This window comes from Durio zibethinus, chromosome 21, assembly GCF_047325235.1.
Source record: "Durio zibethinus cultivar Kanyao isolate XHJ-2024 chromosome 21, ASM4732523v1, whole genome shotgun sequence".
Lineage (NCBI taxonomy): Eukaryota > Viridiplantae > Streptophyta > Magnoliopsida > Malvales > Malvaceae > Durio > Durio zibethinus.
Genome location: NC_143182.1, coordinates 3,873,663 through 3,894,462, shown reverse-complemented (window position 1 = coordinate 3,894,462; position 20,800 = coordinate 3,873,663). Strand labels below are relative to the sequence as shown.

General features: G+C 35.8%; 4 protein-coding genes and 1 pseudogene across 10 annotated transcripts; 4 read left to right on the top strand and 1 right to left on the bottom strand.

Moving 5' to 3' along the window:
• The first annotated feature begins 1,951 nt into the window (after window positions 1-1,951).
• Window positions 1,952-7,674, top strand: LOC111304903 (DUF3754 family protein, putative (DUF3754)). The gene is made up of 14 exons (XM_022901928.2): window positions 1,952-2,552; window positions 2,639-2,899; window positions 2,995-3,174; window positions 3,263-3,410; window positions 3,678-4,012; window positions 4,478-4,607; window positions 4,841-4,969; window positions 5,100-5,144; window positions 5,917-5,996; window positions 6,080-6,176; window positions 6,283-6,372; window positions 6,679-6,732; window positions 7,208-7,273; window positions 7,354-7,674. Exons 1-14 carry the CDS (start codon window positions 2,149-2,151, stop codon window positions 7,504-7,506), a joined length of 2,172 nt encoding a protein of 723 aa, XP_022757663.2. The 5' UTR covers window positions 1,952-2,148; the 3' UTR covers window positions 7,507-7,674.
• On the top strand, window positions 7,675-10,735 carry LOC111304906 (uncharacterized). 5 transcript variants are annotated; one of them, XM_022901933.2, is made up of 11 exons: window positions 7,675-7,813; window positions 7,951-8,029; window positions 8,297-8,657; window positions 8,742-8,795; window positions 8,902-8,985; window positions 9,130-9,255; window positions 9,440-9,507; window positions 9,764-9,833; window positions 9,933-9,998; window positions 10,075-10,152; window positions 10,242-10,735. In XM_022901933.2, the coding sequence occupies exons 3-11, from the start codon at window positions 8,358-8,360 to the stop codon at window positions 10,281-10,283; spliced, it is 888 nt and encodes a 295-aa protein (XP_022757668.2). In that variant the 5' UTR covers window positions 7,675-7,813; window positions 7,951-8,029; window positions 8,297-8,357; the 3' UTR covers window positions 10,284-10,735. The 5 variants fall into 5 exon arrangements, with proteins under 5 accessions (XP_022757668.2, XP_089606832.1, XP_089606833.1 ...); XM_089750706.1 differs by having other exon boundaries at window positions 10,075-10,363; XM_089750707.1 differs by lacking the exon at window positions 7,675-7,813 and having other exon boundaries at window positions 7,890-8,029; window positions 10,075-10,363.
• An 871-nt stretch (window positions 10,736-11,606) lies between these two features.
• LOC111304908 (UNC93-like protein 1 pseudogene) lies at window positions 11,607-13,392 on the top strand (annotated as a pseudogene). The gene is made up of 2 exons (XR_016331725.1): window positions 11,607-12,905; window positions 13,086-13,392. The product of XR_016331725.1 is annotated as an UNC93-like protein 1 pseudogene (transcript).
• A 527-nt stretch (window positions 13,393-13,919) lies between these two features.
• LOC111304904 (transcription factor-like protein) lies at window positions 13,920-17,371 on the bottom strand. The gene is made up of 4 exons (XM_022901930.2): window positions 17,120-17,371; window positions 16,224-16,741; window positions 14,838-15,749; window positions 13,920-14,560 (listed from the first exon to the last, which is right to left on the bottom strand). The coding sequence occupies exons 1-4, from the start codon at window positions 17,309-17,311 to the stop codon at window positions 14,272-14,274; spliced, it is 1,911 nt and encodes a 636-aa protein (XP_022757665.1). The 5' UTR covers window positions 17,312-17,371; the 3' UTR covers window positions 13,920-14,271.
• Window positions 17,372-17,598: 227 nt separating this feature from the next.
• Window positions 17,599-20,438, top strand: LOC111304907 (translocase of chloroplast 33, chloroplastic-like). Of its 2 annotated transcripts, none has more exons than XM_022901934.2 (8): window positions 17,599-17,836; window positions 18,029-18,136; window positions 18,228-18,335; window positions 18,439-18,563; window positions 18,734-18,998; window positions 19,692-19,760; window positions 19,855-20,016; window positions 20,110-20,438. In XM_022901934.2, the coding sequence occupies exons 2-8, from the start codon at window positions 18,038-18,040 to the stop codon at window positions 20,164-20,166; spliced, it is 885 nt and encodes a 294-aa protein (XP_022757669.1). In that variant the 5' UTR covers window positions 17,599-17,836; window positions 18,029-18,037; the 3' UTR covers window positions 20,167-20,438. The 2 variants fall into 2 exon arrangements, with proteins under 2 accessions (XP_022757669.1, XP_022757670.1); XM_022901935.2 differs by lacking the exon at window positions 17,599-17,836 and adding an exon at window positions 17,912-17,935.
• The last annotated feature ends 362 nt before the right edge of the window (window positions 20,439-20,800 follow it).

Here is a 20,800-nt window from a genome sequence, read left to right as displayed (position 1 = left end):
AATTGAGACTTAAAAATTAAAAATTTTAAAAATTTATATGGTTAATATTTTTTAAAAATAAAATAAAAATAATGGTTTAAAATTTTCAAAAATAATAATATTTTTTAATATTTTTGAGAATAAAAAAACCTCAATTGAACAAAAATGCTAATAAAGTCTGAGCAACTAATACATTAATAGGCATAATTAAAAAACATACATACTTGGCGAGAGGAATGACAAAGGGGTGGCGTTGTGAAAATTTTTGATGCAATAATAAGTGTGTTTAGGTATAAGAGTTTGAATTTTTAGATAAAGTAAGTGAGATTTATGAGAATCGTCAAATACAATCTTACTTATATAAAAAAAAAAAAAAACCCGTTTCTTTCAATAAAAAAGTTAAGTCTTTGGTATGGAATAAGAAAATTAAGGCATGAAATAAATGCAACATATCACCTAAACAACGTGTGAAATTTATTGTTCAACGTGCAAAATATATTAAATTAAAATTATAGATATAATTTCGGAGATCTTCGATATGGTAATTTTTTCTATAATTTTGATAGCTTTTCATAAAGTTTTAGTAACCATCTTTATAATGTACCTTTGATACAGTTTTAATAAATTTTTATATCATTTTTATAATGTTTAATAAAATTTGAGTAATTTTTTTTATATAATTTTAATAACATTTGACATCGGCAACATTTCATATAATTTCATAAACCTCCTCATAAAATTTTGGTAATTTTTTATATAATTTTAGTAATTTTGTATAAATTTTATAACCTTTAACATAGTTTTTTTTTTTTTAACCTTTTATATCTTTTTCGTAATTTGTGATAATTTTGATAACATTTCATATCATTTTGGTAAATTTTAATAGAATTGTGATAACTTTTATAATTTTGTTAACCTAGGATATAATTTGATAACATTCGATATAATTTTTGAAATTTTCTAAACAAATTTAGAATCTTTTGATATAATTTTGGTATTTATTAATAAATTTTTTATAACATTTATAATAATTTTGATAACATTTGATATAATTTTTTATAACCTTTCATATCATTTTGTTAACATTTTATATAATTTTGGTAAGCTATCGTATAATTTTGGGTATCTATGATATAATTTTAAAATTTTTTATACAATTTTAATAACATAAGATATAATTTTAATAATTATTGATATAATTTTGATAATTGTTTTAATAACCTTTGATATGTTTTGTTTAGCTTTTCATATTATTGTGGTAACTTTTTACATAATTTTGACAATCTTTTAATATAATTTTGGTAATTTTTAATATAATTTTAATAATACATGATAAATTTTGTAATAATTTAATAACATTTGATACGATTTTTATGAACTTTCCTAACATTTTGGTAAATGCTGATATAATTTTGAAGACCTTTCATATAGTAACTATATTGGTAACTTTCTTATATTTTATAATTTTAATAAATTTTTTGTAAATTTTTATATATTTTTTATAATTTATGATATATATTTAACAACATTTAATATAATTTTGATAATTATTGATATAATTATGATAACCTTTGAATATAATTTTAAAATTTTTTATAATCTTTAATATAATTTTTTTTAATCTCTTATATCACTTGATAACATTTTATGTAATTTTAAAAATTTTTAATATAATATTGATAATCTTGCATATAATAGGAGAGCATTACATATAAGCTAAAATTATTATGTTATAATTAATTAATTATAATTTAAAATCATATGGTTTATCAAAGCTTATATGAAACTCCCATTTATAATAATTAATGAATTTTTATATAAAATTTTATTATAATTAAATAATTATAAAATGATAATAAAAAAATTATAGATGAAATACAATCCCTAAACAGATGCTGCATGACCTCATGGGAAACTACGTCGCATCAAAATTACAATTAAAAACCAAAAAGAAGCAATAAATTAAAACAATACTGGCCAAAGCTATTATCGGCCCTCGATTTTCCTTATCCAATTTACTTTCCTCCAGCCGTAAGCGTCTCCTTTCAAAAGTTCCTGCCGTTACTCGTCACTCCCCACTCCTCAACTACCTTTTGCCCAAAGTAATTAAAAAAAAAGATTCAACGAAAAACCCGCGAGAGTTTCTTCAAAAATTTTCTCCGCGATCTGATGTTATCTTGGCAAACTCTAACCAGCGTCACCGCTCCATCATCGTCCTTAAAGCGGTACCTTTTATCCGGTGCTTGCTCACCCTCTTCTTACGGTATGTTAAGAACCACAGCCACTCTCAAGGTTCCCGGTATTCCTCCGAGACTCCGGGCCATATCCACTGATACATTAGAATCCAGAAACGACGGCGTTAAATTAACGCAGAGCGATACCGACGATCTTGTTCCAAGAACAAAAAATGAAGAAGATGAAGAAGAAGAAGAAGAAAAACCAGGGATTTCAAGAATTCAAGTGTATAGACAGAAATACATTCCGGTTTCCAAGGCGGAGCTCTTGGATGCTATTGTTTCGAGACTGTTCGATTCTCAAGACGAAGATGCTCGTCACTTTCGCCTTCTCTCATCGTAAGTTTTTTTTTTTTTTAATTGCTCCGATTTCTTCTCTATTGCGTTCAACTTTGAAATTTCCTTTTACGGTGTAAAATTTACAGTTGTTTGGATTCTATCCTTCACGCTGAACACAAAAGCATTTTGGAACAAATGCGAACCGATTATTACTATTCTCATTCCACGGAGGGAAAAAGAAAGAAAACGTCCGTTTCAGAAGCGGAAGTTGTAGCCAACGGTGAAAGATCTAAGTTGATCGGGGATAATATCGAATCTGAAACGTTGTTTAATTACAGTCTGGACTTGGGGAATTTTCTAAATTCTTCAGCTAAAAATGTTAGGAGATATTCGGATGACAAGTCCAGGTTAGTCTTATAAATTCAGCCCATAATTAGCACTAATTGTTTTTTCAGATCACTCTTTTGTTAAATTAATACATTAATGCAAAAATTGTTTGTAGAGTTGCAGTTGCTACTCGTTTTCAAAGAGCTTTTATGCAACTTCTTGATGATGCTCAGTTTGAAGAACTATCAGTTAGGGATTTGATGTTGACAAATGCCTTGAACACTGATTATCTCCTTACTTTGCCAATATATGTTGACTGGAAGAAAGCATCTGAATCCAATGCAATTATATTCCGGTAATTTAGTTTGTCTGTGTATGTGCATGTACTTTCTATATGCTTTCACTAGTAAGATGTTGGATTCGAAATGACCTCTTTCTTACAGGCGGGGATATGCAACTGAGAGGCAAAAGGGTCTATTGATTGTTGAAAAGCTGGATTACTTGCAATCAAGACTCCTGCGAGGAATCTTCTCCTTTATATCAAAACCATTGGGAAAAGTTGGCAAATGGATTAATTACAATCTCAACGAGGTTATTCCCCTTTCATTTATGACTTTCCAACATTAGAAGGCAAATGCACACAAACAAGGTTCTCCGAATGGCATTGACTGCACTGATATCCTTTAAATGACCTTTCAAGGCATCATTGATTGATCTTTTTTATTTAATCCATAAGTAATTAAGTATCACTTGTAGTTTGAACGGTGTTACTTGTTTTATCTTTTACTTTTTAACTCTCTCGAATTGAGTTATATATTATTCAGTCTGACAATCTTCATCTTTATTACTCTAGAACAGGCTTTCAAAGATGCTTCTCAGAAAGATGAAGCAGCAGACTGGATTAGGAGATTGAAGCTTTGGCTTGAGGAAGTGTCTCTCTTTCAACAGTCATATTTTAATAAAGAACAAAATTATGAAAATCTCCTGGGGGTTGACCAACTATCAGATCGTGATCTTCCTATTTGGCTGGCAGCACAGAGGGCAGTTAGTCGCTATGAAGGATTTTTGTCAGCAGTTGGACCCCGTGGAAGGCTTTTAAGGAAGTTGCTTGCAAGGGTTGGACTTATAACTCCTACACCGGAAGCACCATTTCAGCTTGACAGTGATAGTAGTGTTTCTGAACCTTATTTAAGGCATGTTAAACCAAACTTTTTATATTCTTTACATTTGAGAAGGTTTCTTCAACATTGTGCTGTTAATGCCTCATGTTCACGTTTCATGGACAGGGTGTGATGGGAAGGGTTGAGATGACATTGGCTTAGGTTTTCTTCTGATACTTGTCATTGTTTAGGTTATTGGTCGTTCCTTCAATGAGTAAATAGTATTTTAAAATGAAGGTAAAGGTATTAAATATTTGACTGAAGTGCAGCACTTGAAAGATGGACATTTGCTGAAATGAATAAGAGAAAGCTAAGTTGTTAATGGAATGTGCTGGTAATTAGACTATAGTTTGGAAAAAAGAAAAAGGAAGAAATGAATAAATTTGATCTGACATCACTTCATCTTATAATGCATGCTGCAAAAGGATTGATGTGATTTAGGAAGTTTTTATCTAAGACAACTTTCTTATCAAGTAATAAAAGAAAATTTTCACTCAGGCCAACATTCTTATCAAGGATATCCCTCAGTGATATTTGGAGACCGGCTACAAGGAAATATTGTGGCAATGATGTTTGGAAAATGTTAAAAACTTCTGTTTCCATTCTCCTTTCACAGTCAATCCTCCAGGTATTGTTTCCATTTTGAACAGTTCATGACTTTCCTTCGCTTATGTTATATGGTGATTGATAATTTTTGGATAGATATAAAAATTTTATGCTTTTACATAACTATTTGCTGACCAGTATGCACGGATCATCTGATTGTAAAAAATTGTTAGTGGCCAAAATTTTGTTTCTAGAATTTTCCTTTTTCTATATCACTTAATGTTGTTTGAAAACTTTGGTACCTTTTCTGGTCAGGAGCCAGCATTTCAAGAATTGATTTTGCTTTATACAAAGGATTTTGCTGAAGGAGATATTGAAGATAACTCTGAGGTTCAAGCATTACAGTTAAAGATCTATGAGAGAATTCCTATTCCGGATTTACCAGTAAATATTCCTAACATCTCAATGTCTGTCAATACTCTTTCACATCTTATGCTTTTGTGTTTTTAATTTTTGTCTTGATGCTTCATTTATGTGCCTTTGAATTTTCATTTTGTTGTCTGATTATTTGTAGGTTATTTTTCCTCACAAAAAGCTGTCTTTCCGTATCATAGACACGGTATGTATAAGTTAATTATATCCGTGCTGTTTTTAATAGATTGTATTTTAGCATCTCCACTCATAGTTCACTGTCAGTCCCTAAACTGAATGATAATCAACTGGTTAAGAGGCAATATGGACATCAACTAACAAGTATTTTCTAGCATTCTAAAAGGCAAGTTTGTTCAACATCATAAAATTCTTTTCTAAACTTAGTAAAATTGCAGTCCTTGTTAATCATAGCTTCTTCTCGTGGTGTTTCATTGACGTGTCTAACTGATTCAGTTAATGAAAGACACTCTCTGTAACCAATCACTAGCAATATACTCTATTTTTAGAATGTACATCATTTCTTTAGTCTCTATTAGATTCCCCTTGGACTAAGCTGTTGACTGGTTAAACTTTTTGGACTCTGGATCCCTAGACTCAGTTTGATACGAAGTTCTGGATTACCACATCAGGATGTATCTCACCATATCTTATCTCTTCAACACTATTGAATGGCAGGATAGCAGGAGAAATAGAACTAAAGGTTTAATATGCCTCAAAAACTTTTTCATTACAGAGAGGAGGTTATTTTTCAACATCTCCTTATTTACAGTCTTTGTAATATTAATAGCAATTTTGGCAATAAAGCATGTGATAACACATGAAACTAAGGCATGAAAGGTTGATTGGCCTTGGCTAAGGACTAGAGCTAGCTCGTGCTTACCTGGTTAATCCAACTGTATTCAAGTACAAGATTTATTTGCATAACATGGGGACCTGATATTGGGGAATTTGACTTGTAGGTACGCTTAGATGTAGCCACAATATTGGGGCTTTCAGCATTCTTGATAAACTACAAATTCGAGGACATTTTATCTTCCCCGTATGTCTTGTTATATTTTCATGTGATCTTTTTGTAAAAGGTTAGTTCCATTGGAAATGTTGTTTCATGTTTTTTTTTTACAGATCAGCAATATTTCTTGACGTGGTTGCAATCACTGCTCTGATAATATATGTGTCCCGTGTGGCATTGGGTTACAAACAGACCTGGGATAGGTATCAGGTAAGTTAATAAAATTTTCTATGCAATACTGGGAATAATTATACTTTGAAACTTATGTCCATTGTTAAGTATTCAAACAATTTCTTAAAGGGATCTGTTTCCACAGCTTTTGGTTAACAAGACCCTTTATGAGAAAACCTTGGCAAGTGGCTTTGGCTCAGTTCATTTTCTTTTGGATGCTTCTGAACAGCAGCAAGTGAGAAACTCTTCTACTTATTTATTTTGCAAAAGCATAATAATAAGTGTTCAATTGAGGGAAAAAGAAGCTGCATGGAGATTGAACAGTACATGATACTATTGTTTTTCATGCCTTTTCTGAATTTAGACTTCAGACTTACTATTCGTGATTCTTCTATTGAACAAAGAATAATAAAAGAGAATCCCATTCCTTTCTTGAAATTAACATTTTCATCAAATCTTTCCACCAGTTATCTCTATTGTCATATAAATTGTTCTTTCTTGTTTTTGTGACTCTTTTTTCTTCTTCCTCCTTTATATGCAGTACAAGGAAGCCATTTTAACCTATGCCATCCTGCTTAACATGGAGAATGGCCAGGTTTGTCCCGTGCATCCCATTTCTGATGGTTAAATGATAGTGACAGAGGTGCCTTATTCTTGGTATTTATGAGGCTTGTCCTAATCAAGCATAGTCATAGTAATCTATAGTTCTTAACTTTTTAGGGCTGGTGGCCTGAATTGGATCAATTCTTGATTGTTCTTATTCAGTGAAACAATGAACTCTTAGATCATAGTAAAGTTAATTTTGTCCAGTTCTCATACCAGTCCCTAACCTTATTTCTGATGAGTGATGACTAAATAACTTGTGCTTTGAGATGCAGTTACCTGCAAATATTGCCTTTTATGATTTGGTGACTTATCTATTGGTTTTGGGAATGTTTGCCTATTATTGGTCTGTGCTCCTTGGTTAATCCTATCTGTCTCTTGAATTAAATCGAAAGGGAACTCTATCCATTCTTCATACATTACATAGGTGATAAATCACTATTCACTAATAACAATTCTGACTGCAGGCCACTTGTTGCCAAAAGGTTGGAGACAAATGTGAGAGATTCATTTATGATATTTTTAAACTAAAGGTAATACAATTGAAGTAGTAATATCTGCCAACGTTGGCAATATTGTCTATTTTCTCATATGGTTGAAGCGACTTCTGCAGGTTGAAATGCCAGTTGACAAGGCGGTGAATACATTGGTAAGGTTAGGTCTAGTTACAGAAATAACTGTTGATGGAAGACTCATGCTTCAAGCTATTCCTTGCCCTAAGGCATATGAGGCTCTTAAAGATCGATGGGATGGTTTGCTTGGTTAATTTTTGTATACATTTCCCAAATTCCATTATCGCAAAATGTTGCACATCAGTTTGTGGATGATTCAGAAGTGACTCCTTTTGAAGTACATTTTTATCCCATACCTGATCTATTGAATTATTATCCCTTGGTTTCTACAAAATGAGGAATGAAGACGATCTTTTGTCAAATATAGTAATGTGTGTGATAGAACAAACAACTTGAGGCAAGATAACTTTTTTACCATGGCCGCCGTATATTTTACATCGAATGTCATTGACCGTCCCGTCAGTAACAATATGACCGCCATGTTAGTAGACTTAACACCTGGTAAGTCATTTGGTCATGTTATTGCTCGTGAGGTGTAAAAGGGTGAATAAGCCATCTGCTTTCCAGTTACCTCTTTCATTCTTTTGCGTATACTACGCTGACTTGAGTGTTATCTCTTGATTTTTTTTTCGTGACAGGTCAAGTCCAGTTAAACCTTAGACAGATTCCTCAACTGCTCAACCGAAAAATACACCAACACAGAGATTGGATAACAATGTGGGTTATTATTTTTTTTTTTTCCTCAAAAACAACGGTTAATTACTGAAGAAATTGGATCAAGTTACAGAAAGGATAGAATTTGGGTTCCATTATTGTTCACAGCTTTAACTGTTGCTTGTTTTGTTATAGACTACAACTAGAGCTAGGTAGCCCACTTCGCTTATCGATTATTTGCATCTATTTTCGATCGTTTTGCCCTGTGGGACCCACGGCTGGGGTTTTATTTTTCCTTTGACTTTTTTTTAACAAAAAAACCCGCCGCAGATAACACGACCCGAACCATGATAGAAGCACTGCGATAACACAAACAGTTCCGGCTGATGCTATGCAATTGGCTCCCTTTTCTCTTCCCCAAATGGCTACCATCTTTGCGATTAGTCGCTGCTCCGGCTCAGCTTATCAACGCGCCATGGTTTATCTCAGTAGACCGCAACGATTCCATTCGTTATCTTCACTAACATCTAAATCCAGATTCTTAAAGTTGAATAATCTCACGAGGAATTGCTCGTTTTCATCAAATGCTTCATTTATCGTAGCGGACGATGAGAAATACGGCAACAAGCAAGTAATCAGCATCACTCCTCGTCTTTACAATTACATCCTCGCCAATGTTCGCGAGCCTCAGGTACTTATAAAAAATTCCACTTTTTTTTTTCATTAAAAAAAAAAAATCCAATTTTGCCCTAATTTTAACGTTTGCTTTGTTCAGATTCTCCGGCAGTTACGCGAAGAAACCGCCCATATGCGCGGTAGCCAAATGCAGGTACCAAATTATCAACCGCGCAGTTTCATTTTCTCTTGTTTTTTTTTTTCTTTCTTTTTTGCAACCAAAAAAGGTGATTTTTCTTTTTTCGTTTACATTTTAAAAGGTGTCTCCTGATCAAGCACAGTTACTAGCGATGTTAGTACAGATTCTCGGGGCTGAAAGATGTATTGAACTTGGTGTTTACACTGTGAGTTTATGCATTAATTCCTCTTGAAATCACCTTATTAATCATAATCAATAAACTAAGCTAAGGTATTTGGAACTATTCCCTTTCTTGTTTAAGGTAGATTTTTAAGTTTGGTAAAGCGAATTCGTGTTGTTTTTTCTTTAGGGATACTCATCATTGGCTATTGCATTGGCTCTTCCAGAATCAGGCTGTTTAGTTGCCTGTGAAAGGGATGCTAGATCTCTTGAGGTTGCAAAGAGGTATTATGAGCTAGCCGGTGTTTCACACAAGGTAACGATATGTGTACTAAACATCTCTTTCCCATTCGAATTAGTGTTATTATTTTGAGTTGTCATTTTCTCTGTCCTAATTTTGACAATGGTGAAATTAATGCAATAGATTGCTTGTAGTGTTGGCCCTAATCAAACTTGTTATGATGGAGTTTTATATTAACTAAGTTGTTTGTTGGTGTTAGGTAATTGTGAAACATGGACTAGCTGCAGATGTCTTGAAATTTATTATTCTTAATGGTGAGACTTGCAGGTGAATTGTGGTGCATTTATATTCTTAATCCTGATTTTCTTTGCACCAACTGATAATAGATGCTTATCCTTTTGCATGCATTGCTTTTTCTTAATATAGCAGTATGTTAATGAAGATTGTCTGCGTGCATCATGTTAATATCTACTTTTTACCTTTGTGCCCGTGCCCAAGATTACTCCATCCTTTTGTCATCTCTTTTAACAATTTTTAAGGTTCAGATTAATACAATAACAGTATGATTTTGTCTTTAAAGCAGCTATGATTTTGCATTTGTTGATGCTGAGAAAAGGATGAATCAAGAATATTTCGAACTGCTACTACAGCTGGTAATACCAAACTAGAATTTCAAACTTTGAGCATTTGTTAAATACTTTCCCTCACTTCTTTGTCTGCAAAATTTAGGTTATAGTTGGTCTGTTTTACAGGTTAGGGTTGGGGGAGTTATCGTGATTGATAATGTCCTTTGGCATGGCAAAGTTGCTGACCCGTTGGTAAACTGTTTGCCTATGATTTATAAAGGTCTGCCCATTAGTTGAACTTTATCTTCAAATAGTCTTTTTATAACAGGTAAATGATGCAAAGACTGTTAGCATTAGGAATTTCAATAGAAACCTAATGTCTGATGAGCGAGTAAGCATAAGTATAGTAAGTATTTGCATTATCTGCTCATTTTTACCAAATTCTCTGTGGAATTATTCATTTTTTCCATAACGCTGTGCCTTTTGGAGCATTAGGTACCTATTGGAGATGGAATGACAATCTGCCGAAAACGATGATCTAATCCCAAATGATACTACCTTTTGACTCATTGGATTATTCCTTGAAAGTCAAAAGCATGGCTTCACAACTAATTTAAAGTGGGTTGATTGAAGGTCAAATCCTCAAGTCCAAAAACTGGAGCAACAATCGGCAGGCTTGCCAACATCCTTCGAAATTGATTCGGACACTTAAAAATGTTGGCCGTGATATATGCTTGTTTGATGAATTCTGCTAAAAGCAAGGTGGGGGCTGGGGATCATTCTGATGTGCATTTGCCCACCTGTATTATAGTAACAACCAAAAAGAGAGAAGCTAGAAACTACTGTGACTAATTTTTATTTTTTGAGTGAAACATGTATACAGTTAGTAATGGAATAAATTGATTGGTTGTGAAGTGGACTGTACGTAACATGTTTCCTAGTTTGTTGTGATAAGTTTTAAATATTTTAACTAATATTCTTTCTTTGCATTGCTGTTTTTATCTTGCGCTTTATGACCGATTTCTTCTCGTTTTAGATCTTTGCACCAAAGGGAATCAAGTTAAGATACTTGTTTGTTGCATCTAGGGATCCAACTATGCCATTTGCGATGGTGCTTTATTGCATGGTTTTAGCCACAAAACATAAGGTTCTTACCGTATATTCCGTTTGGATCACCCCCATCAAGTTTTCTGTGCTGGGAACAGCTCTAATTCGACATTGGTATTTTGGAACCATCGGAAATTTGAAGTCTGTTCAAGCATTTCTTCTCTGCTTTGTTGGTCAATTTTGCCGCTCTTATCTGTTTTATGTTGCCATCTCTCCGAGGAAAAAATCATGTTTTGCGTCTTTATTTTTTCCCATCCAAGTATTATTAGCTCAGATGAATTTGTTTCTCGTATTGAATTACCGTGAAAATGAGCACGCTCATTCAAAAAAATGGCTGGGGAAATATCACTTGTGTTACTAATCCATGACAGGTATATAGATTGAAAAAAAAATAAGACAAGAAATCATTAATGTCGATTCAAATATTAAGTTGCAATTTTTAATTTCCACACTTTTCTTGTCTCAGCTCGATTCACTGTTCCTTGTCGAAATCATCCAGCGAAGACAAACATACGGACTATTTTGTACCCTTCTGGTTTGTCTTCTACCTAAAATATAAAGAGCTTATTAGACAACAAAGTATTCTGAGCAGCTGCTGCTCAACAAAATCAAAGTGAATATGTAAATGTTTTGAGGGTTAACTTAACGTGATTATAAGCTGCCATAGCAGCTGACATGTTCTTGATAAAATTTTTACGAAATTAATGGGTAAAAACAAGAAAAAAGCCTACGTGGTTGCTAACGGAAGACGATGATAACAATAGGAATCCCATCCAGAAGTCCCCACGCAGAAACCGATGTTATGTTCCTCAAGAAAGCGACATATTTGCTTCTTTATAAGAATCTCCCTTCACACCAGCAGAATCACGTTTAAGTAGCCGAATCAATCATGGGATTCGCAGGAGATGAGGAAGCAGCAGCCGAAGTACCAGGACTTGGAGGGTCTCTTTTCAGGTACAACTCACCCCTGGTACAGGTCAGCTTAATAGGTCTAGTATGCTTCTGTTGTCCTGGCATGTTCAATGCCCTTTCTGGCATGGGAGGTGGTGGCCAGGTTGATCCTACTGCAGCTAATAACGCCAACACAGCTCTGTACGCGACCTTTTCCATCTTTGGAATCCTTGGTGGTGGCATCTACAACATCTTTGGACCAAGGATTACCCTTGCCATAGGCTGCTCCACATATGTTCTTTATGCTGGCTCTTTCCTTTACTACAATCACCACAAAGACCAGACTTTCGCTATCACTGCTGGTGCTTTGCTTGGTATCGGTGCAGGACTTCTTTGGGCCGGGCAAGGTGCTATCATGACTTCCTATCCCACTCCTGCTCGTAAAGGCACCTATATTTCGCTCTTCTGGACTATTTTCAATTTCGGTGGTGTCATCGGTGGATTCATACCTTTCATCCTGAACTACCACCGTGAAAACGCGGAATCTGTCGATGACAAGACATATATTACCTTCATGTGTTTCATGTCAGCTGGTGCCCTCATCTCATTTGCAATTCTACCCCCTGATCGTGTTGTCAGAGATGATGGTACTCGTTGCACCAACATCAAATATTCAAATGTTACCACAGAGGCTATTGAGATTCTTAAGCTCTTTCGTAATTGGAAGCTGAGTCTCATCATCCCAGCTGCCTGGGCTAGCAACTTCTTCTACAGCTACCAGTTCGATAATGTTAATGGTTTGATGTTTAATCTGAGAACAAGAGGATTTAACAATGTCTTTTATTGGGGGGCTCAAATGATAGGTTCAGTTGCAATTGGATATGTTCTAGACTTCAGTTTCAAGAGCAGAAGAACTAGAGGTTTGGTTGGGATAGGAATTGTCGCTGTGCTTGGAACTGCAATTTGGGCTGGTGGCCTTGCCAATCAGTTGAATTATTCTCTTCACAAGCTTCCCAAGCGGTTGGATTTCAAAAAATCCGGAAATGAATTTGCTGGACCTTTCGTATTGTACTTTTGCTATGGATTATTGGATGCCATGTTTCAAAGTTTGGTTTATTGGGTGATTGGAGCATTAGCTGATAACTCAGAGACCCTCAGCAGGTAATCTTTTTTCTCCTTTCAAGTTTCACCTGATAAATATTAAATAAGTCATTTCGTAGATTCTTATACTTTCAAGCTCGTATCGCATTGGAGGAAATGGCTGTATATAAAATATATCTAAAATCCTTAACTGCATGTGATAAGCCCTTTACTAACAGATTGTCCACATAAAAATTGCAGATATAACGGTTTCTACAAGGGAGTGCAGAGTGCAGGAGCTGCAGTTGCCTGGCAAGTAGTAGACAAAAATAAGGTTCCCTTGCTCAACCAGCTGATTGTGAATTGGGCGCTTACCACTTTGAGTTATCCATTGCTGGCAGTCCTCGTTTACATGGCGGTCAAGGATGATAATAAGTCTGCGAAAGATGCTGAAACTGATTCTGGACTGCCTCCCCCTGCTTCAGTGAAAGATGGTTACAAAGAACTTGACAAGTCTGCTCCTGCTACAGAAAAGGATGCTTCCCTAGAACTTGGGAAGTCTACCTGAAAATTTTTATTCCCTTTCAAGTTCTTGCTCATCTAGTGGAAATAAAAGTTCCACAGTGTGAAATCTGAATTAAAGGATTTTTTTTTTTCATACAATCCCTTTACTTATTTCTAGGATGCCACCTTTGTAAAGAAAATGTTTTTATATTCCATTCCTTGGTTTGTACAATTGTTGTTCTAAACAGGGTGCAATCTGCTTGATGCCCCTATATTTTCATTATTGAGTTTAAGTCTACTGCTTCAACAGAAAAATCCTGATATCAACCAAATTCGTTTAGCACTGTGCGCATAGCATCCTAAACATGACATTTCATGGTCTAATCTTGCTGCAAACACAATAGCTCTTCATCTCCAGAAATAAAATACAAGGGTTCCTAATCATGTTTAGTACGGCAGTTGGTTCAACAAATTCAATTTTGCATACTTATTTGCTAGAAAGGCTAGCAGCCAAGTCTCGATGATCCAAACACTACAGAATATCCACCAATTAAAGAATGAAGACTTGACAACCTAAATGGATCCAATGGATGAGTCAAAACCAGTGCTGGATAGCATTAACAATTTCACAAGCATTGTGCATTCTACAATTATGATAAACAAAATTTTCCCAAAATGGCAGAACTACTATGTTTATATTCCATGTAAAGGCAATGAACTTAATCAGTTTTACAGGATGCTCCAAAAATGTCTACAAAAATTGACAACAGAGTTGGCTTTGATTACCCACAAAAATCTTCGTACATGCAAGAACCTCTTCCAGCTTGAACAGTGTGAGAATTTTACTCCTTCACATGAAACTGAAATATATGTATCAGAGACATTATTGAAAACTGGATTATTTTGCCCAAAAGCTTTCTGTCAATCCTTAATACATTGCAACTCAGAGATCTTCATTGTCTTGACCTTGCCTATTAACTTGGTTTTCGTCAACCATGCCATCTTCTGCAGCTCCATAATTAACCCATGGTAGCAGCGACTCAAACAAGACAGCCAATGGATTGCGATTTGCAACATCACGTGGTACTGGAGCATGACCACCAGCAGGTAGATTGGCAACCTGACCCCCAATCTGAGCAGCTTCCCTCATGTCAACCATAAAGTTTTGCAGATTATCAGGAGGAAGAGTCTGCACTGTGTCAGAGAAGTCCTGAACCAACAAATGACCATACCTGACCAGAGGGTGAAAAAATTGTCACACAAACTCCCAATGTATACAATAAGCTCAACTAATCTAATTAAGCTAGCAAATCCCAATCATTTGCAACCAGATTTATCTATATTCAGCCCCAACACTAATTTAGCACTCCCTTAAGTTGGACATAACCAATAGACGAATTTAGGGCTTAAAAATGTAACAGACATGAATGTTGCAGTAAAAAATCAAAGACAAGGGAAATCTAATAATAACGAAAAAAAGCAACAACACAAGTCAGTCCTGATGCTTACTCGTTTTTGTCAGATGAGAATGCTTCTTTTCTCACACAAGCCCAATTTTTAGCATCACTTTTATTATGTTCCAGTGTTTGAATTACAAGGAAGGCACCATTCCGAAGTAACTTTTGCAGATCAGGAAGCCTCCATATGAGATAATTTCTTTCAACGTAAATATTAATCAGGTGATCCAAAGATGGGATCCCCATTTGATCAGAATGGAAAAAGGAATTTTTGAGTATATTTGTCCATGCCTGATCTTTTAAAGGGACCTTGGCTACTAGTTTCTTGAGGACAGATGGATGGAGCATCAAAGCCTGATTCATAAGATCAACTGAAGAAGCCTTTGTGGTGTCCACACTAGTAATATGGGAGGATTCCTCTTGCTCAAGATAAAACCGGCAAACAGCAAGGGAGTAAGAAAAATTTGGGAACAGCCATAAGGAGTTATCACTTCGATAGTCTTCAGAGAATCGTTCCAACCAAGCATACTCCCCTGCCCTCAAAGCAAAGTAGTCGAGGCAGAACATAGCTCCCATTGGGTCATCTGAATCAAGTGCAAGCAACAACTTACAAACTTCTAGTGCAGATCGATGACAGCCTCGCCTATCCATGTTTTTCATGTGAGTGAAAAGTGCTTTGAATAATGGCTTGTTTGAGTCATGACTGAACTTCAATTGGCAATTACCCTGCAAGGGAGTGAACATAGGATGCCATGCACATTCCAAGGCATATAAACACTTTGCAATAGCATCAGAAGACATCTGATGCTCACCCACAAATTTAAAATAATCTGCCATGGTTATAAGTGAATCTAAATGATAAGGATGATACAACAGAACACTTGCTACGCCATTCAGGTCATGAATAGCTTGAGCAGCTTCAAATGCTCTCTGAGCTTGTTCATAGGACGACGAGTGTGCATATCTACAAACCATTAATAAAACCGCAAAGTTAGGACACAGTAAAACCACTAAAACCAAAAAAATATACAGCCAATAAACGATTTTAGCCAAATACAATGGGAAACAATCGCCATTCACATGGGAAATGCACTTGATGTGATACTTCTTGAATCCCTATTATCTCTAGATCAACGAAACCGGGTGTGCCTTCCAATGACAGTTAAAATGTTCATCAAAGCACACCTAATTTTAATTCTGTGTACATCTACACTCATACAAATGATGTAAAACCATGTAAAATTTTCATTCAAACTCAGGAAACAATGGGAAAGAAATATATTCCAATTTCAAAAATGTCAAAAGCTATCTATCACTATTTCTCATGTTGGTAATATACACTCAAAGTGGGTGAACAAATACAAAAATGGGAGCACTCAGAATTCAGAAAGGTAATCAACAGTTAAGCAAGTTTTAGCGATACAAGAGAGATCTTTACCTGAAGTAATGGTACCCATCCTTAGATTCCAGAAATTCCATTGACAAAGATCCATCCCATCGAGGCCAATGGTCTGATGGAGATATCAAAACAGTCTTCCTAATATGATGGGTTCCCCGTCTTCCACCACGTACCTGTCTGGAACTGCTGCTTTGATTGCTTTTCTCAAATGACTTGACCACCTTAGAACCAAATATTCTCCGCAGCTCATTCTCGACATTCAGATACTTAGGGTCCACAAGTACTATAGACGGTGTAGACTGTTTAATGTTTTCTGATATAGGTTTGGAAGGACCCGACTGATGACTAGAAGAATTAAAATCCAAAGATAAAGTATCTAAAGTCACATCCAAAGGTGTTTCATGGTTATCCGTACTTGAAGCACCCTCTTTGCTTTTCTTTTTCTTCTTTTTCTTTGATTTGTTGTTAGATGCAGAAGCTACATTGGCAGTACTTTTCAATGAAGGCGGTTCTGGTTTTCTGGTCAAGGCTTCATCAGCAACTCCCGGTACATCGACCTGCAGCAGAAACCAATCATAAGCTATTGGAAGTCATCCAACGCCCAATATTACTCTCTAAAGGACATCACTTGATAATTACAATGGAACTAGCACATGATAAATTAATTGTTTCCACCTAAATTTTTAGTGATCAAGAGCCCGTTTTTTAACATTTTAAACAGAAGTAAAGCCAAAAAAGCATCAGGTTGGACCTTGAATTCCAGGGTACAAAGACTTAACGCGTCGTTATAATCCTTAGTATAATTAAATAGAATTGAAAGTTAATTCCAAAGAAAAATATGACTAAATTAAAGGCATAATCCTGGTTGAACGCGATAAATGATTAATCGTAAAAAAGAAGGATACTTTATAAAGGATACGGTTAAGGAACTAAACCTTGTCAGCGTTATCTTCGTCCGCCTCGTCACCTTCGTTGAGGAGGTCGAATGGATTCTTTGAAGAACGAGCGCCGGAATCCGGCGACTCCGATTCGCCGTCGTTTAGCTCCTCCTCCTCTTCTTGCTCAATTACGTGTTGCTTTTGCAGTTCTTGTTCTTTCAATACTTTCTTTAGCAACCTAGCTGACATCTTTTCCTTCTCAGGCACGGGGGTAACTGCAGAGATTTTGGGTTTCCGGATTCACCCTTCGGTGTAATTCGATACCAACCCCGTTTTATTTACGTAGCTGCGGTGCGGCGATGGTCATCTAAATGAACCGACGCGGAAATGCTGCCTGTAATTTATTTTTGGGCTTTTTGTTAATGATATGGGCTGGGAAGCCCACACAAACCCTACATCGAGCCCACTTATTGTTCCAAAACATTTTGAAAAATATCACAAATAAATAGGCAAAATAGGTCGGTTGGGTAAGAAGCATAGTGGGCGTGGGGCGGAATACGTTGGAGCCTTCCAGACCCGTGAAAGTGTGAAACAACCATTTCTGCTCCTGGCGGAAAAATCAAACACTTCTCCGAATCCTAAATTTCGATGAAATAACCTTCCCAAGCCCAATACCTCCTCCTTTTCTTTTCCTACGCACTTGCCCACCAACATTCACCATAAAAACGTCCCCGATTTCTTCCTTTCTCAGGTTGCAACTCCCAAGATAGGCTGGTAAAACCCAGATTTCTCCTCCAATTCTCTTTTTTTGTTTCACCATCTGTCGAAAGAAAACAGACCCATCTCATTTTTTTGAGCTGCATTTGATGACGGGTCAATCGTTTTAGCATGTTCTCCACTTTTAGGATTTAGGGTTTATTGCTTCTTTTGGAGGTTTTTGATTTGGTTTTTCCGTTTCTTATGCAGTTTGCAGTAATGGGTACCCCTTTGCCTCGTGAATGGCTCGGTATTCAACAATTCCCCGCCGCTACACAAACAAAATTGTTCGAGTTGTTGGGCAAATTGAAGCAAGAGGTTTTGATAAACCATTTAATCCCTTTCATTTACTTTGAATTGATAACACATTTACTCAAGATTGGCATTTTATTGTTGTAAAAAATCGCAGAATGTCAATACTTTGACTATCCTTGTTATGGGCAAAGGCGGTGTAGGAAAGTCTTCCACTATTAATTCTCTTCTTGGAGAGCAAGTTGTTCGAGTCACTGCTTTCCAGGTAAGTATCGCTTTTTATGTTCCTTTGCATTCTTGGGTTGATTTTTTTATGCTGTTTAGGATTTCATAAGCTTCAATTGTCATTTTATTTGTTTGTTTTGCAGTCAGAGGGCTTGAGACCTGTGATGGTTTCACGCTCCTGGGCAGGGTTTACATTGAATGTAATTGATACACCAGGGCTTGTGGAGGCCGGATATGTCAATCACCAAGCTCTTGAGTTGATCAAAGGGTCAGTACTCGAAGTGAGCAGTCTAAGTTAGAATCTTATTTGTTATATGTTGAATTTAGTTTAATTAAGTTATTCTCAATAAACGCTAGTAATATTTTCCTTTTAGGGTTATTTTACTACGTGGTATGGTCCATTTTGGTTAAGAACAAAATATTGTAATCATCATGCAGGTTTCTTTTGAATAAGACTATAGATGTTTTGCTTTATGTTGACCGCCTGGATGCATATAGAGTGGATGACTTGGATAAGCAGATTATTAGGGCTATCACCAACAGTTTTGGCAAAGAAATATGGCGCATAAGTTTGCTTGTGCTCACTCATGCACAGCTTTGTCCACCAGATGGACTAAATTATGATGTTTTTTCCTCTAAAAGATCAGAGGGGGTGCTAAAGGCCATCCATATGGGAGCTCGGATTAGGAAAAAGGAATTTGAGGTATGTATTTTCTTTCAAGTTTATTTCTGTTGGTGACACGTTGGATTGCCTAAATAAAGGTGTTGAAAGTGTTAATAAGGAGAGATAAGCTTATATGTTCTCATACAAATTGCATGATGTGCTGACTGAGTGTTGTTTATCACTTCTAGTTGTAATTTGCTGTAGTATAGTGTTGAATGGTGGTTTTAATGATTCCACACACTGGAGAAGCAATTGGTACTTGGTAGTTATGAGAGAGCAGAAGAGCTATGTGTGGTTTCCCACTCATAGGGCCTTTAGTTTAAGAATATGATCATTCTCAAATGCCCAAAAGTGCACATAAAGACAGAATCTGTTAAGCTCTTTTGAATTTTGGTGCTAACAATTCATCCAGCTTGTAATTCTTGCCACTTCTTGGGGAGTTGTTATCTTAGCTTTGAGAGTCATACTTTTAAAATGAGGATGATCTGAGCTTTCACTTCGTGTTAGTGAACACTGCATAGGAAAATACATGCTTTAAGCGTGTAAACAGTGGGAAAAGTTTCAGGGAAAAGAAAGAATGAAAAATTAACAGGTGGTTTATAACTGGACCGCATTGTCTGAGATGGATTTGTTAACTTGTATTTATCTTAATTAATCACTATTTCTTTTCTGATGCATGCTTAGAGTGCTGTATTACTTTTTCTGATATTTGCTTGGTTTTGATGCTTGTAGGATTCTGTCATTCCTGTTGTTTTGGTTGAAAACAGTGGGAGGTGCAATAAAAATGACAACGATGAAAAGGTATGATCTTTCCTTTTTCCCTCATGTTCTCAATTTATGACCCTTCATACAATTTGAGTGCCTTGATTCTTTAATAAATACATGTTCAATGCAGATTCTTCCCAATGGTGATTCTTGGATTCCAAACCTAGTAAAAGCAATCACAAGCGTTGCAACAAATAAAAGCTCAGCTATTGTAGTTAGCGAGAAGTTGGTAGATGGGTCTGACGGAAATGATAGGGGAAAAATGTGGATTCCTGTTATTCTTGGGCTTCAGGTAAAGTTTCTGCAGTTCATTGGTTTTTTGTTTGGGCTGAACTGGAACGTAAATGAATATTTTCTAATTCCCATCTTTTTTTTGTTGTTCCAGTGGTTTGTTGTCGAATGGATTCAAGGAGCAATAGAAAGGGATATTGCAGCTGGTTAAGGACCTGGACCTTTATGAAAGCCACATGAATGGGATCTGGCCGGCTTCAACTCAAGTTTCATTGGGTCTTGTTAAAGATTCTATATTATATTAGTTTTCCTTTTTATTTTTTGGTAAAATTAAAAGGAACCCTTTGGAGGCTGCATCTGAAAGTGAAGTTCATTTTGGCTGTTTGCTATGCGTATGCTTGGACAGGCAGATCCAGCCAGTAGTGCTTGGTCGGATGGGATATTTTTGAGTTATCTTATAATAAATTTTATTGAAACTCAAAACCAATATATGAAGATTAATATACACTAAAACTGAAGTTATTTAAATAGTTAAGAGATTTCTTTTTACGTGAATGAAAATTTTCTCACCCCATAATCTATAAAAAGTGACTGAAGAAAACAAAGCAGAAAGATTGTTGCAAATTTGCTATTCTTCATGTTTTCATGCTTCATCAATCAAAAACGATTATAAGTGAATATCATCGCAGACTCTCCTCCGCCTATGGCACCTACCTATGCAAGCCAGAGAGGAAAGCATTACCTCTTCTTGTGGGCCATTTGCCGTTCTTTAAGCTCATAAAGGTGCAAGAAGCAGGCAGCTATGGATTAGATGATGATGACCTGGCCCTTCCTCCCCAGGCGTG

Excerpts from the sequence above, each read along its gene's own strand:
- LOC111304907 (XM_022901934.2), top strand. The coding sequence starts at position 18,038 with ATGGGTACCCCTTTGCCTCGTGAATGGCTCGGTATTCAACAATTCCCC. Across the intron at positions 18,137-18,227 it reads TGGGCAAATTGAAGCAAGAG|AATGTCAATACTTTGACTAT; the intron begins GTTTTGATAAAC and ends AAAAAATCGCAG. Across the intron at positions 19,761-19,854 it reads AAAATGACAACGATGAAAAG|ATTCTTCCCAATGGTGATTC; the intron begins GTATGATCTTTC and ends TGTTCAATGCAG.
- LOC111304903 (XM_022901928.2), top strand. The coding sequence starts at position 2,149 with ATGTTATCTTGGCAAACTCTAACCAGCGTCACCGCTCCATCATCGTCC. Across the intron at positions 6,733-7,207 it reads TTAACATGGAGAATGGCCAG|GCCACTTGTTGCCAAAAGGT; the intron begins GTTTGTCCCGTG and ends TTCTGACTGCAG. Across the intron at positions 7,274-7,353 it reads ATGATATTTTTAAACTAAAG|GTTGAAATGCCAGTTGACAA; the intron begins GTAATACAATTG and ends CGACTTCTGCAG.
- LOC111304906 (XM_089750706.1), top strand. The coding sequence starts at position 8,358 with ATGCAATTGGCTCCCTTTTCTCTTCCCCAAATGGCTACCATCTTTGCG. Across the intron at positions 8,796-8,901 it reads TGCGCGGTAGCCAAATGCAG|GTGTCTCCTGATCAAGCACA; the intron begins GTACCAAATTAT and ends ACATTTTAAAAG. Across the intron at positions 9,256-9,439 it reads TAGCCGGTGTTTCACACAAG|GTAATTGTGAAACATGGACT; the intron begins GTAACGATATGT and ends TGTTGGTGTTAG.
- LOC111304904 (XM_022901930.2), bottom strand. The coding sequence starts at position 17,311 with ATGTCAGCTAGGTTGCTAAAGAAAGTATTGAAAGAACAAGAACTGCAA. Across the intron at positions 15,750-16,223 it reads GATGGGTACCATTACTTCAG|ATATGCACACTCGTCGTCCT; the intron begins GTAAAGATCTCT and ends AATGGTTTGTAG. Across the intron at positions 14,561-14,837 it reads TTCTCATCTGACAAAAACGA|GTATGGTCATTTGTTGGTTC; the intron begins GTAAGCATCAGG and ends CCCTCTGGTCAG.